Raw genomic sequence first — 15,236 nt, forward strand, 5'->3', positions numbered from 1 at the left:
GTGATCCAAAGCATTCATTTGGAAGGCCCTTCCATGGATAGGGTTGTGTACCAAAAATGAGCCCTTTAGGATCATCCTAACCCTGCCATTTGTGGAGGCGAAAAATGGTCAGAAACAATGTCTGTCCATTTTCCCCTCCACCTTTGATTGGGTTAAGATGATCCTATAGGGCTGATTTTTGGTACATACCCTATCCATGAAGGGCCTTTCAAATGAATGCTTTGGATCACCCAAAAAATGTGGGCCACATGAGTTTTTGAAGCAGCTGCTTAGATAAGCTATATGAGCAGCTGTGCAGGAACACTATTCTATATATGTGTCACCCCACCCCCACGCCTCCCTCCCTCTCTCTGTCTCCCTCTATCTCTCTCGCCACCCCCACGCCTCCCCCCCTCTCTCTGTCAAAACCCACCCCCACGCCTCCCCCTCTCTGTCGCAAATCCCTAGGGACCACCATTATCTTAAGGGAAGTATGTTCTAGATTTATTGGATGAGCCAGGAAACCTTGGTGTAAAGCCTGCATCCGTTCCTATGGATCCTAGTGTGAAACTAGCTGCAGAAGGAGAGTTGTTGAAAGACCCTGGCAGATACAAAAGCTTGGTTGAAAGCTTATATCTTACGGTTACTCACCCAGACATATCATATGCTATAGGACTAGTCAGCCAGTACATGAGTTCACCACGCACATCACACTGGACGGCAGTAGTTCAAATTCTTAAGTAGTGGAAGGGCGCACCAGGAAGGGGTTTATTATTCAAGAGACATGATCATATGAAAATTGAAGGGTATTCTGATGCTGATTAGGCTGGATCTCCAGCGGATAGAAGATTGACTACTGGGCACTGTACCTTCGTATGAGGTAACCTAGTGTTACGGAGAAGTAAGAAGCAAGATGTCATCGCTAAATCGAGTGTTGAAGCCGAATATAGAGCGATGGCACATACGAGTACAGAGCTCATTTGGCTACTGTAGACACCCAATTTTGTCAAGGTGGAACTAATGATAGGTTGTCGCAAGGAAGAGTCTCGTGATGAGCCCCAGAGCACCTGTTCTCTTTCTCTCAATCTCTCTCTAGGTTATGAAACTAAGAGAATCTCTCAAAAATGAATTTTACCCTAGAGGTGTAACAAAGTCCGTCTTTACACGGCCTCCCGCCTTTTACGGCATAGCCAAAAAAGTCTGTTTCACACGGCATTTTAGCCAAGGAGTTAACTTTGGATCAAAGACATCCATATTTACCCAAAAACACTTCACGTCCCGAAAGCTAGCGATATTATACTCGTTGGATCCTCGCAACGAGGAATCCAACGGATCTAATCGCATGCGATTCGGAGTCCAAATGGAGGAGTTATGGTCCGCCGAAACTCCCCGAAAACCCATCAAAAGAGACGAAAAATCACATTTTCCGAAATGTTGCCGGCCTGACATTGACATGTCAGGTCCAATTCTGCACTCTGCGAAATTGGAAAAGGCAAATTTCGGAGAGCGAAAATTTTCGCACTCTGCGAAATTTTGGCCTGAACCCCTATAAATAGGGAGGGTAACAGTAAAATAAGATTTTAACTATTCCAGATCTGATTTTTAACTTCCATAAGTTATTTTCAGAGGTTTTTATTCTGGTTTTTTAGTTAAAAAATCCCTTATGACTTTCAGAAAACCCTAATTTCTTTACTTTAGAAGAGAAGAGAAAGTAGAGAAATTCTTAGGTAGCTCACACTGGGCATCGGCACTCTACCGAATTTCGGAAGACTCGGAGCGACATCCTCTAAATAGCGTCGTTGTTCTGCAGAATTTCGGAGAACTATTGGGCTATTTTTCAATAATAGCGCCGGTGTTCTGCCGAAATGATAGGTACCCAAAAGTAGACAAGAAGAAGGTGAAATAATGGTTCGTTTGGGAAACCAGTCCCTCGTGCAGTACCACGAAATTAAGTCGAATTCTTCTCTACCTTTTCCATTAAGAGACAAGAAAATATAAACGTCTACAATGATTTCAAGTTTCAACACACTAGGACTCTACAACCAATCAGAATAAAGAATAAATAAAAGATAAATATGAAAGATAGCATAAACCTAACAAGCCAATGTAAATCGTTGGTTATTGAGATCCTTAAAATTTGGGGATTCAACACGAAATCTCAGCAAGCCCGAAGCCCCTTCGTCTAAATAGCGCAATTGTTCTGCTGAATTTTGGAGAACGTGATGCCCTATTGTCCAAATAGCGCCATTGTTCTACCGAAATCTCGACAAACCCGAAGCCCCTTCGTCCAAATAGCGCCGTTGTTCTTCCGAATTTCGGAGAACGCGAGGCCCTATTGTCCAAATAGTGACGTTCTGGTAAAATCTCGGCAAACCTGAAGCCATCATCCAAATAGCCGGTGTTCTGCCGAATTTTCGGAGAATCCAAGGCTCTATTGTCCAACTAGCGCCGTTATGCCGCCGGTTTCTCAACAAGCGTCCTCGCTCCTCTAGTAAATTTACATTTATTTTCCAGCTTTTTGCAATTCTATTGCAAAACTCGGTGCAGGGTAGTTATGGGATTTAGGGCTCCTTTTGCCCTAGATCCTGTAACGTAAACCCCTCTCCACTCTTTAAATGGGACTACGTTCCCTCTCATTATCCCACCACTCTGTCTCTGGTCCTACCATAGACAAAATAGACAGAGACGAGAGCCCTGGCGCTCCACGGTGTTGGACAAACGGAGGGAATCATAAACCCAGAGTTTCTTTTCCTTTATGTATTGTCTTTTCCGTTTGATTTAGTTAACCTGATTGGGGTCAGCTACGAGATCTTTTGGGACTTATATTACAGCATACGACTTCAATCAGGATAACAACCGCTTCTTTTCTTTTCTTTGTAAATTCATTTAATTTACATTCAGGAATTAAGCCTAATCCAAATAAAGGATAAAAAGATGAGTTATTTTGATTAAATTCTTCAAAAAAGTCAAATCAAGTCAAGAGACCGGGTTTACCCGGGCATGAGGGGTGCCTTAACACCTTCCCTGAATGTAACCATAACCCTTACCCAGATATTAGTAAGGACCATACCTTAACAAACAGAGCAAAATTATAGGTTGTAGGCCCAGAGCAAAAGAACCCCTTTGGTTACTGCTCCTTCAATGAAATTGGGATCTTTATCCACGTTTCATCGGAAGAGCAGGCACGGGGTCCTAGGCCCTAACCTTGGTGGCGACTCTTAGTTTCTCTTTCTTATGAAATCTGAACTACGATCCTGAGTTCACAAGAGACGCATATCAATAGATACTCCTAGAAAACACGACGTGGTGATCCCCTACCGCCCCAGCGCGCTCGGGAAAAAACCGGCTCCCACAGCTACTATCCCTTTTGTTTGAGATTGGTATCGTCTCATCTTCACCTTCACAGTTGTATTGTGATAACAAAGCCGCAATACATATTGCAACCAACCCAGTTTTCCATGAGCGCACAAAACACATCGAGGTTGATTGTCATTTCATTTGTCAAAGGATCCTAAAGGGTGAAATATGCACCGTATTCACTCGTTTTGCAGATCAGTTAGCCGATATGTTCACAGAGTCAATGGGAAAGGCTAGATTGAGTGATATTTGTAACAAGCTAGGAATGTATGAAATATACACTCCAGCTTTAGGGTAATTACACTAATGGTATAATAGTCCTTGTACATATTTTCCCTTTTATATAAATATAAAGTGAGCGGGAGCTCTCCCAACTCACATTTTTCTCTTCTCTCATTTCCCTTTGCAACACATAAAAAAAACTTGAATTCAAGAAGCATCCACACTTGAGCAGCATCCAAAAAGTAACTTCAAAGTTCTACATGATTTTTCCACAAAAAAAAAATCTTAAAACACAAGCGAACCATAGAAACTCATCAAAGGTAAAAAAAGGAGAAAAAAAAAAAGAAGACCAGTTCACCGAGTTGTTGGTCATGCTCTATTGACTTTTAGGAAACCACGTTGCATGATAACTCAATCCAAGTTTAAATCGTGGAGTTCATTGATAGATATTTCAAGTACACAACCAAGTATTTAAACCTTAACTATCTTCTGAAATGAATGATAAACTAATAGTTTTCGAACTTCCCAAAATGCTCTGCAAGGATCCACCACTAGGTTTGTTTATCGTGTATATTCAACCTTGGAAATTTACGTGCATTGGCATGGAAGGTTATTTTCAAGAGGGATATGCTTCGACCAAAAGAAAACTGCCTCCGTGGGCACATGCAACGCACAAAGGAATTTGCTAGACAACAGAAAGTCTCTATAGACGAGATGTCTAGCCTCTATTATCATAAAATACCTCTCTCCATATTTTTATTCTTTATATTCTACACAACTCATTGGCCCTAATAAGGGATGACTAATGATTGGCCATCCCTTTCTGTATTATATCAGCCACCAATTGTACTACAGCCTCCCAAGTTACTCAACCGTTAGATGCCCCCACCTTTCTACAAACGGCACCAAACCGGTAACTACTGTAAGAAGGGGAGTTTTCTCTTTTCTTTTATTTTATTTTTCGCCTGAATGAACCAAGCAATTGGATCCATTCAACACTGGACACCAGTCCATTCACATAGTAAGTCGTGCTTTCCACTTAATTGGGGCTGTTTTTATTTTTTATTTTAAAATGGTTTAACTATGTTATAGCAAAAACTAGAAAAACCTGGTTGACATGGTTGAGCTCTCAACCAAGTTTTTTTTAGTCAAACTCTATCCCTAATAAAGTCCAAGTCATGATTTAAACTGTTAACCCCCGCTTCCACCAAAGTAATAGGTAAAACAATAAATAAATAAAAAATATGAAGCCTCAAGCATACCTCTGAAACTGAAAGCTGCAGCCAAGACCACAGGCACGGCAATCACGAACAATATAATCAAACCTGTAAATCAATAATTTGCTTATGCCATCAACATCTTGAATTAAAACTAACAGCATAATTTTCAGTGCAAGAATCCAATTATAAAACAACATAAGATGGTTAACACTCTGAAATAAAAATGACACTTACTTATCGACATCTATTCCATTTCGACCATTTGCAACAATATCATACAGGAAACGCTTCTCACTTGTGCCCTACATTTCAATCAATTTAAAAAAAAAACAATGAGAGAAAATGACTGCAGAAAAAAAAAAGGAAATTAAATTTGGAAATACCAACAAAAGGTAATGGAAGAAGAGAATGATATACTAATGAGATTAAGTCAACAAAAATCATGGAAGAGTAATGACTTACTTTGATCCCTGCAAGGTCAGAACTGGCAAGTATCATCTCCTGTTGAAAAAGTAGATAATATGTCATGGAAGCAGAAAGGTAGGTACGTCAATTTTTCAGTTTACATATCAGTGAATGAACACTCTTCACCAATTAAAAACATATGCAAGAATCAGCCTTCCAGAGTCAAAATAAGTAGAGAAGTAAAAGATGTCAATGATGAGAAACATATTGAGCATTAACCTTGAGTCCAGTACCAATAACATATTCTTTCAAACCCTCAAATGAGGAAAGTTATTACCCTATCCTTGTAACCATGCTCGAGGTAACAGTGAATCACTTATCAATTGCCAGTCAATAGTTTATATGACTGCTTCACTGTTAGGTTTCAAACCATCAAATGCAGAAAGTTAGTACCCTATCTTTATAACCATGCTTGAGGTAACAGTGAATCACTTATACATTACCAGTCAATAGTTTATATGACTGCTTCACTTTTAGGTCTTAATGTGATATATTAAAGTTATTTTTTCACATAATCATCTCCCAGAGCAAAGAGAGTATAATAGATCTTATCACGCTCATTAAATGGCTTCTAAATGGCAGCAAATTCTTCAAAGAGACCCTTCATTTTAGGTTGCCTTTGAGACAGTGGTGAAGATCCATGCAGAGTCGCATGATATGTGATTCAGATTCTTGCAAATAAGACTCACATAATGTAGTCCACAAATCATAGGAGGATGAGATGTCAAGTTTTGAGAAAATACTTCCGGTGTGAGTGGAATTCAACCAAGAAACAATGAGCTGATCTTTGCACAACAATTCTCTAAAGGCTGGACTTTTTCCCCAGAAAGGTGTTTTTCTTAGTCAATGGAAGAATCACCTCCTTAATTCAGCAAGTGCTATAGAAATACCATTTATGTGATCGAAGATTCCTTGGGAACGAACAATAGGAGAAATTTTCCCCTTCCATAGAAGAAAGTTATCATGAGATACAAGAGAGTAACAAGTTGGGGAAGAGATAGGAAATGGTAGTTGTTAAAGGAAAGACATCTGAATATAAACGCATATGTTTCAAGAGGGGGAATTGAGTAAAATTAAGAATAGAATATGTGTTCGTTGGGAAAGAGAATTATGGTTAACGAAGAAGGAAAATAGGTAAGGGAGAGAATAGGGTTTCTAAAATTGGAAAGAGAGGAGATGTGGATTTGAAGTTCAAAAGGAAATTAGGGTTTCAAAAGTGGAATGTATTGGGATTAGGGTTTCAAAAGGTATAAGAAATTCAATTAATGTTTCAAATGTGAGACATGTTGGAATTAGGAAGTCAAAAGGGAGATTGTGATATAATAGGGCTACGAGTGGAGGATGATGATACGTTAGGGTTTTGAATAGAAGCAAGATGGGAATTATCGTGGCAAAAGTGTTATTTGGATGGATTAGGGTTTTGAATGTAAAAGGCAGACAAGGTAGGGTTTTGAATGGGTGATTGAGTTTTCGAATGGAAGAGGGGTTGCGATTATGGGTTTGAGATGGATTCAGGTTCAAATGGACAAAGGATGAAAATTATGGTTTCAAATAGATATTAGGATTTTGAATGGAAGGGGGTTGGGATTAGGATTTTTGAACATATTAGATTCTTGAATGGGCAAAAGACGAAGATTATGGCTTAGAATGGGTGATTAGGGTTTCCAATGGAGGAGGGGTTGGGATTACAATTTTTGGATGGATTAGGGTTTTTGAATGGGTAACAGATGAGCATTAGGGCTTGAATGGGTGATTAGTGTTTCAAATGTAAAAAGATGAGGATTAGGGTTTCAAATGGATTAGAGGACAAAATTAGGGTTTCAAATGTATTAGAGGTAGGGGTCCCAACCCGACCCGAGGAACCCTTTTTTCCAACCCAAACCCGACCCGAGTTTTTAAGCTTACAAAAAAAAATTTGATAAAAAATGTCGGGTTTCACTCGGGTGGGGTTCCCAAACCCTTAACCCGAACCCGACTTCTTTTCAGGTTGAACCTGACAGGTTCGGTTGAAACCGGCCCTAGTTGCACCCCTAATTAGAGGACAAAAATAGGGTTTCAAATGTAAATGTTGTATTATGAAGAGATTGTGGGTTATGTGTAATTTTAAAATGCAGCTCTCTGATACACGAGAATCCAGTGTTTGAATATGTTATAAAAGTTCCACAAAGAAATTGCTGTGGCTCTAGAATAAACAGACAGTAGAAAGAAGCGTGGCATGAAAACGTAATCTGGAAGAAAAAATTCAGATACTTCTCAAACTTCGTCCTCACAAAAATTCATGGGAGTTAGTACAAAATTAGGAATGCTTAAGAACATCTACATACTTTTACTCTTTTAAGGCTTCCAGCATCTATGTCAATACAGTGCTCATCAACAATGTAATCTACCATATTCACTGACATTTGCTCATGCGACCTGAAAATGAAATCCATAATTTAAAAAATAATAATAGAAGGAAATAGATAAAAGTCATCTTTTATCTGTTAAAATAAATAGTAAAATTTACGCAAGTTGAATACACAAAAAAACTGCTGTCAAGTTGACATTTGATCAACCAAAACCCAGTTGTTGTCTTTTTTATTGTCTATTTAAAATATGAAAAAATGGAATCAGATATATTTGAAGAAAGTAAGGTCAATTGATGCTAGTTCACTTGGTCAAGACAAATGAGAAGTGAAACACATTCTTTTCTACTACAAACAAGGAAAAGTGGTCTCATTTGAGGTCAAAAAATTCTACTTATAACTCAATACCAAAAATATGAAAATCGAGACATACAAAGGAAAATGTGTAGCTGGTTTAATGTATCCAAAATCTAGTTGTTACCATGGAACCGTAATGGGTCTTCCAAATTGAAGAGAAGTTGAAAGAGAACTGTTGCTCCAAGGAACTCTCTCCACACATTCATTCTAGCTTTCAGATTTAGTGTTTAACTTCTTCCATCACAATATTGTTGCCAAAGAAATAAGACACTAAGAAGGGATTCAAAACTCTTGCTTCTCATTTCAGTAGTACTTAGACAGGATCTCCTAAATGACACTTGACAATATGGAGCAATCAGATGATTTCAAATTTCTTCCCTGCTATACAGAAAATCAACAATGTCACTCCAAAAAGAGGTAAGCAATGACCAAGTTTCGTCTCATGGTTCCCTGTCGTGTGTATTAAAAAACTATGAGGATAAGAACCACTAAATCTCATAGAAAAGGTTAGCTAGACACAGGAGATGAGATCCACAAGTGTATTCAGTCTTCCTAACAAAAGAATGTAGACTAGGACAATCAAGCTAGCATAAGCTAGAAATAGCAAGTCTCGGTGCCTCCTAATACCGCATCGTTCAAGGGGGAAGACAATCAACAATTCTAGGCTCTCCTTGGAAGTCCCGGCCCTAGCAAGCCTATTGGCGTCGCTATTAGCCGACCTCCAAACATGATTAAAGGAAACAGAGGAACCCGCAACCCTGTCCTTAATCTCATCCATAAAGAAGGGGGAAGGGGAGGGGGGCCTTGGGTGGGGTATCCCTTAATCCGCCTAATGACATTAAGGGGGTCACCCTCCACCACCACGCGATCCATAAGGTTCCTCTCTCGCCTAATACCCTGCAAGACTGCCCTAACCTCCACCTCATTGGAATCGGTGATCCCAATGAGCCCAGGAATGCCATAACGTCGCACCGAACTAGTCTCTAATGAACCCCCCCCCCCCCCCCCAAATTCCAGCTGGTCTCAGGTTTTCATACTTCACTAGTCGAAGTTGACCTTCAGCTAGCCTAGATTTGGCGGTGCCCACTCCTATGAGATTATGGCCCTCTGCTCTGCACTATCGCAAATCTCCTTACATCCATTCCATAGGTCATATGCTGATACAAACATGAAGCTAGGGAGGATCCTAACCGATCGTCAGCGCTATCACTTTCAAGCATACCATTGATCTTGAAGGGATCGGCAGACACCCCTCTCTCAGAAAAGATATGACCCAAACACTCCACTAATGTCCTTCCAAATAAGCATTTTGATAATTTGGCATGGAACCGATGTTCCTTGAGCACCTGCAGAACCTCTCGTAAATGGCGTAAGTGTTCTTCAAAGCCACCCCTATAGTCCTAATAATATTTGATGACTTATGAGTTTCAAATCCTTTTGTATTGTGATTTCTAATTATGAAGAATTCATTATTAAGCTCAGTAAACATGAATCTCAACTCAACTAAGCCTTTGTCCCAAACTAGTTGGGGTCGTCTAATGAATCCTTTAGAAAATTTTCAGGAAGAAGGTGAACGAATCTACCCGTCTTAAATTAAGTCTAATCCTGACACTAGCTGGGTTCGTCTACATGGATCATTTTCTTCCATTCTCTCCTATCCAAGGTCATGTTCTCTGTGTTATGTTCCTAGCCATCAAGTCTTTTCTCACTGTTTCTACCCAAGTTGTTTTCGGTCTGCCCCTACATCTTTTACTCCATCAACTTGGCACGATTCACTTCTTCTCACTGGAGCATCCAAAGGCTTGCGTTGGATATGCCCAAACCATCTTAAGTGGTGCTCTCTCATCTTCTCCTCAATTGGTACTACCCCACCTTTTTACAGATGTCTTCATTTTTCATTCTATCTAACCTTGTGTGGCCGCACATCCATCTAAGCATTCGCATCTCCGCTAAACACATCTTATGCACATGATGCTTCTTGGTGGCCCAACATTCTGAGCAGTCTATGATTAGTGGACACGTCAGATTTTCTGCACATACCCGTGTCGACACGGACACGGGTGTGGACACGTGTCGAAACGCTTGTAGACACGTCCCCCCCACCATTTCCTTGGTTATGCAAAAGTGAAAAAGTTCTCCTTCAAATAACCTTTCCTACACATATAGCAAGACAGAGAAAGCAAAAAACAACTTGACTAACTGCAGGGTCTGTTGAGTCTGCAATTTTGACAGCTGCACAGTCTACAATTTTGCCTGTTACTGTCTTACAGCTCTGCAACATCTCTGCTGCAAGTTTGACTTCTCAAACAAGTTATAATAATAGCAGAAACACACTTTTTTATTGCTGAAAAAGTTGAAACCTGTAGCACTGCAGCACGTCACTACTTTGAAATGAAAATATCACCTGCATTTTCTTGTTTTGATAACTCCACTCCATAATTTTTTAAAACTTTCTCTAGTCAGGACCTATGTATACTAAACCTGTTTCGACTTTGGATTGCAGGAATTTAGTGAAAGGAAAAATATTTCTAAAATCTGCTTTTTTGACACATGAAAAAGATAACTTAAACCAACCCTAGTTAATTTTTACTTTGAGGGATATTCTAGGCTAATGATGTTGCCATTAAGTAATAATTGCATAAACTTTCCTTTTCTTTTCTTTTTTAAGTAGTTGTCATTGGTTATTACAGTTCCCATAAAGGTCTCAGAAGCCAATTAGTGTCAATATCAATTGCCTTTATTATAATATCCATATAAATTAACCATAATTATATAATTTCCCTCTCAATCATAGAAAGAAAAAAAATCCCATGAAAAAGTTTTTGTCAAAAATTTTCCAGGAAAAATTTTGTGTTCCCAGCCGTGTCCCCGTTTCTACATTTTGGGGAGTTGCCGTGTCCGGGTCGACACGCAACACCCGTGTCCATGTCCACAAATCATAGTGAGCAGTACAGCATGGCTGGCCTCACAGCTGTCTTATAAAACTTTCCCTTCAACTTGGTAGGTATTTTGCGGTCGCACAGAACTCCTGAAGCATGTTTCCACTTCAATCAACATGCTCTTATTCTGTAGTTAACATCCTCTTCAATCTCTCCTTCCTTATGTAGGATTGAACCAAGATAGCGAAAGGTGTCCCTCTTAGGTACCTCCTGACCAGTCATATTTACTACATCCTCGCCCCGCCTCCTTACACTACTAAAGTTGCACTCCATATACTCTGTCTTAGTCCTACTCAGTCAAAAACCTTTGGATTCCAAAGTAGTTCTCCATAACTCTAACTTAGCATTAACTCCTGCTTTGGTTTCGTCAATTAATACTATGTCATCTGCAAATAACATAAACCACGGCACCTCATCCTGAATACCCTCCGTAAGTTCATCCATAACTAACGGAAAAAGATAAGGGCATAGAGCTGATGCTTGGTGCAGTCCTATTTATTAAACATGAATGATCCTCTTAAATTTCAAACTGGTAAACATTATGATTCAAGCATTGCTATGCTTCTTTTATTGAAGTCACATGGTTTTTTCACTAAAAATGTGTTGAATTAGAGTTTTACTATTTTTATTTATTTTTTATTTATTTAACTATTTCTTCGCAAGAACTTTAAAACGTGATTGACTCAATCACGTTTCAAGATCCTGTTCCTAAACTTTGCATGTCATGCCTGATAAGTACCTAAGCAAGCCTTGTAACATGCCAACTCTTGCCTTGCTTAATTTAAAGTTGTTATATTCATTGGTAAAATCAAGAAAGTATGAACAAATGATTAAAGCATTGTTATGCTTCTTCTTCTTTTTTTAATGGCAAAGCATTGCTATGCTTTTTTTATTTAAGTCAAATGGTTTTTTCACTTTTAACACGTTGAACTAGATTTTTACTATTTTTATTTCTTTTGATTTATTTTACTATTTCTTCACAAGAACTTTAAAATGTTACTAACTCAATCATGTTTCAAGGTCTCGTTCAAACATTTGTGAAGTTCAGATGAAGTCTTGAATTCCTAAACTTTGCAGTGATGCATGCTAAGCACCTAAACACACCTTGTAACATGCCAATTCTTTCCTTGGTTAATTTAAAGTTGTTATATTCATTGGTAAAATCAAGAAAGCATGAATAACACTGAAGAAGATAAGAATGTGCTGAATAAAAGGATGAAAAAACACTGAAGAAGATGAGAATCACCATTCGGAAGCATTAAGAACCTGAGGAAGAAACTCGCGCTCAAACAGGTGACTGAATGGCCCATGTCCCACATCATGTAATAGTCCTAGAAAACACATACAGAACAGACTAAAAAGAATTAGGTCACTAAAGAGGCCAGAATTATAGCAAAGTGCAGTTAGTTGTTACCTGCAAGTTTCACCGTTTGTATATCAAAACGGTCAATATCAAGCTCTGCCCTCTAAAAACATGAATATTCATCAAAAAATACTCTCAAGAACTTTACAGTCATGCTGGCGAAAAAGAGAAAGCATTTGGAAACAATTCCTCACTTGGTCAGCTTGAAGCATGTGTACAGCTTGGCCAGCAAGCCAATACACCCCTAGGGAGTGTTCAAAACGAGAATGTACTGCTCCTGGATAAACCATGTGCGCAAAACCTGAAAGATTTGTAAATTTAAAGTCATAAACAGTACCTACGTCCATGATAATAACATTAAGAAGCAAGATCGCCAAGTTGAAATCTCAATGGTGATTACATATTGGAAACTCCAAACCTTGTGGCACTTACACTAGGTATGAATATTGCTCCTGGAAATTTATCACCTCAGGCATTTATTGGGATAATTTCAAATTTTGAAGTTTTTATAACAACATTATCGGGAATCATCACAAAAAATAAAAAAAATACAAATAAGAGTAAATCTAAAAATCCCCATAGGATTTCTAGTTTCTTGGTTAGATTGAAGTATTTACGCTACTTTGGTATAAGTTACTTGAGTGACTTATGTTTACTGTGCAGCAAGTCCAAATTCTAAAATAATAACAAGAAGAAATAGAAAGGCCTATTATACAGAAAGGAAAATACAATTTTATTAGAATTTTTAGTTAAAACTTTCGACACTTCCAAAAAAATAAAATTAAACTAATAATAGATAATTATCAATGTTATTCCCAATTTATATATCTATATGTATATATACCAGTGTAGTTGCAATAAATTAAGTGTATCATATATTCATATATAATTATCATTTAACTACTGCCTAAAGGTGTCATCCATGATCTTATTTAGTTTTCGGGAAGATAATGGGGATTAGTGAACATGATGGAGGAATCAAAGGCATCTAATTAAGAGGCATTATAACTTAGTGACAGGAACAAGTATGGTTGGCTGAGTTTCCAAAACAAAAAAACAATTGGGGAACCTATAACACTTTTGGTGAAGGATGGGGTTGATGGAAGGACTTTAGGAAACAATGGTAGGGACTGATGTGTTTAGGAAAAGCAAACAAGGTAAAGTCAAAGGAAAGAGATTGGAGAAAACTGATAACAAACAGTTGTAGACAGTAGGGGTGTCAATATCAAGAATTGGAGCGTCCGCGAATTTCGGATCAAATCCAAACTTGGATCTGCTCTAAACAGTAGGGTGTTATTCTAGAGATGAAAGAACATTACACAAGACAAAATTTAGGTAAATCCAACTGTTTTATCCAACCGTTGGATAAAAAAGATCTTGAAGCATTCCAAGCTTTTAACACTGATTTTGCAACTCAGGAATTTCAAAACAGGTCTAATGGTCTGATCTGTTTGAGAATTTCAAAACAGCACAGGTGACCCTCAAATTTGGATGTTAGATCACAAATAATATGGCTTTAATCTATCTAATCACGGGATTAGTGATCAAGATTAGATCCTCGAAAGTGAAAGAAAGCTTGGCAACAGTCCCTATGGCTCTGTTCAGTTGCACCGTTGAAACGGAAACGGAAAGGAAAAAGTGCCCATTTTCCGTAGAAACGCGCCAAAATGGTTGTTTTGTTGCCCGCATAAAGAAAGCGCGTGGAAATGGGCCTTGTGACGTGGAATCCCTAAAATCCCTCGTGGCCTCCTCATTTCCGCCTTCCAATATCCGAGCCAAACTATCGGAAACGAGTTATTTTCCGAGGGATCACGCGAGGTTTTTTGCGAAAAAACAAAAAAACAAAGAAGTAGAAACGGAGCCCTAACTCGTTTCTCCGTCTCGTCTGCAACTACAGCAGCTGGGCTTGGATTTCTCCATTCGTCTCCACTGCTAGCACTCGTCTTCTCCAGGTATTCCTCGTCCCTTTCTCCTCTTTCCCTCTTTTTTATATTTTTTTGTGGATTTCTTGTTTGATCTCAACTGCCATGGTTTTGGGATTTCTTCTTTGACCTCCACTGCCATGGCGTAGCTTTCGATCTTCTCGCTGTTGTAATTTGTTTGGATCTGAAACCCTAATTACCTTTTTTCTGCATTCTTTTGGTGTATCTACGGTTTCTATGTTTTAGGATCTAATTTGTTCTTGTTATCTGCATTTGTTTGGGATTTTTATTTTTTTTTGTGCTATATTTTGGGTGCTTTAATCTGTATGCTTTGATCTCTATTTTGGGTTTCTGTATATTTTGGGGTTTGAGGGCTTTGATCTTTATTTTGGGGTTTCGGATTTGGGCTTCGATCTCTATTTTGGGGTTTAAGATTTTGGGTTTCTGTATATTTTGGGCTTTGATCTTTATTTTGGGGTTTCGGATTTGGGCTTCGATCTCTATTTTGGGGTTTAAGATTTTGGGTTTCTGTATATTTTGGGCTTTGATCTCTATTTTGAGGTTTCTGACTTTCCGTTTCCTGGCAACTGAATGCACATTCCTGCTGTTTCTTAGCTGTTTCTTTTCCATTTCCTGGCAACTGAATGCGCACTCCTACTGCTTTCTTAGCAGTTTCTTTTCCTTTCCATTTCTTTCTGCCACGTCATTTCCTTTTCTTTTTCGTTTCCTTCTTGCAACTGAACGGACCCTATGTGCATGGATTGATTTTCAAGAAAGAAAGAAGGTGATGAAGATGATGAAGATGAAAGCAAAGAATGGAAAAAAGAACTTCAATCGAAGATAAAAGGATACTTACCAGGGCATTAAACAACTGGATTCCTAAGGCATCACACGAAAGGATCGAACAAGTCATCACACCAAGATCAAGAATGAAGAATCAGTGAATCACTCATTCAAATTTTGCAAAAGCAAAGAAATTTTTATTCATATCATTCATTGTAATAGAAAAATGTCTACAAATATATAGACTTCAAAAATTCTAGGAGCTTCCAAGGCTTATGTAGGGA

At 38.5% G+C, this 15,236-nt stretch overlaps 1 protein-coding gene across 2 annotated transcripts in view; it reads right to left on the reverse strand.

Annotated features, from left to right (window-relative positions):
• The window catches only part of LOC143884406 (uncharacterized), a 38,595-nt gene that overhangs the window by 17,877 nt on the left and 5,482 nt on the right, over positions 1 to 15,236 (reverse strand). For both annotated transcript variants that reach the window (XM_077387952.1, XM_077387951.1), the window contains exons 4-10: positions 12,442 to 12,548; positions 12,299 to 12,350; positions 12,131 to 12,215; positions 7,568 to 7,658; positions 5,241 to 5,279; positions 5,013 to 5,080; positions 4,821 to 4,883 (exon numbers count right to left, since the gene is read on the reverse strand). In XM_077387952.1, coding sequence (XP_077244067.1) covers positions 4,821 to 4,883; positions 5,013 to 5,080; positions 5,241 to 5,279; positions 7,568 to 7,658; positions 12,131 to 12,215; positions 12,299 to 12,350; positions 12,442 to 12,548 — 505 coding nt within the window. The remainder of the gene's footprint in view (positions 1 to 4,820; positions 4,884 to 5,012; positions 5,081 to 5,240; positions 5,280 to 7,567; positions 7,659 to 12,130; positions 12,216 to 12,298; positions 12,351 to 12,441; positions 12,549 to 15,236) is intronic.

Source organism: Tasmannia lanceolata, unplaced genomic scaffold (assembly GCF_043159265.1).
Source record: "Tasmannia lanceolata isolate RefF3 unplaced genomic scaffold, GAP_Taslan_0.1 ptg000008l, whole genome shotgun sequence".
Taxonomy (NCBI): Eukaryota; Viridiplantae; Streptophyta; class Magnoliopsida; order Canellales; family Winteraceae; genus Tasmannia; species Tasmannia lanceolata.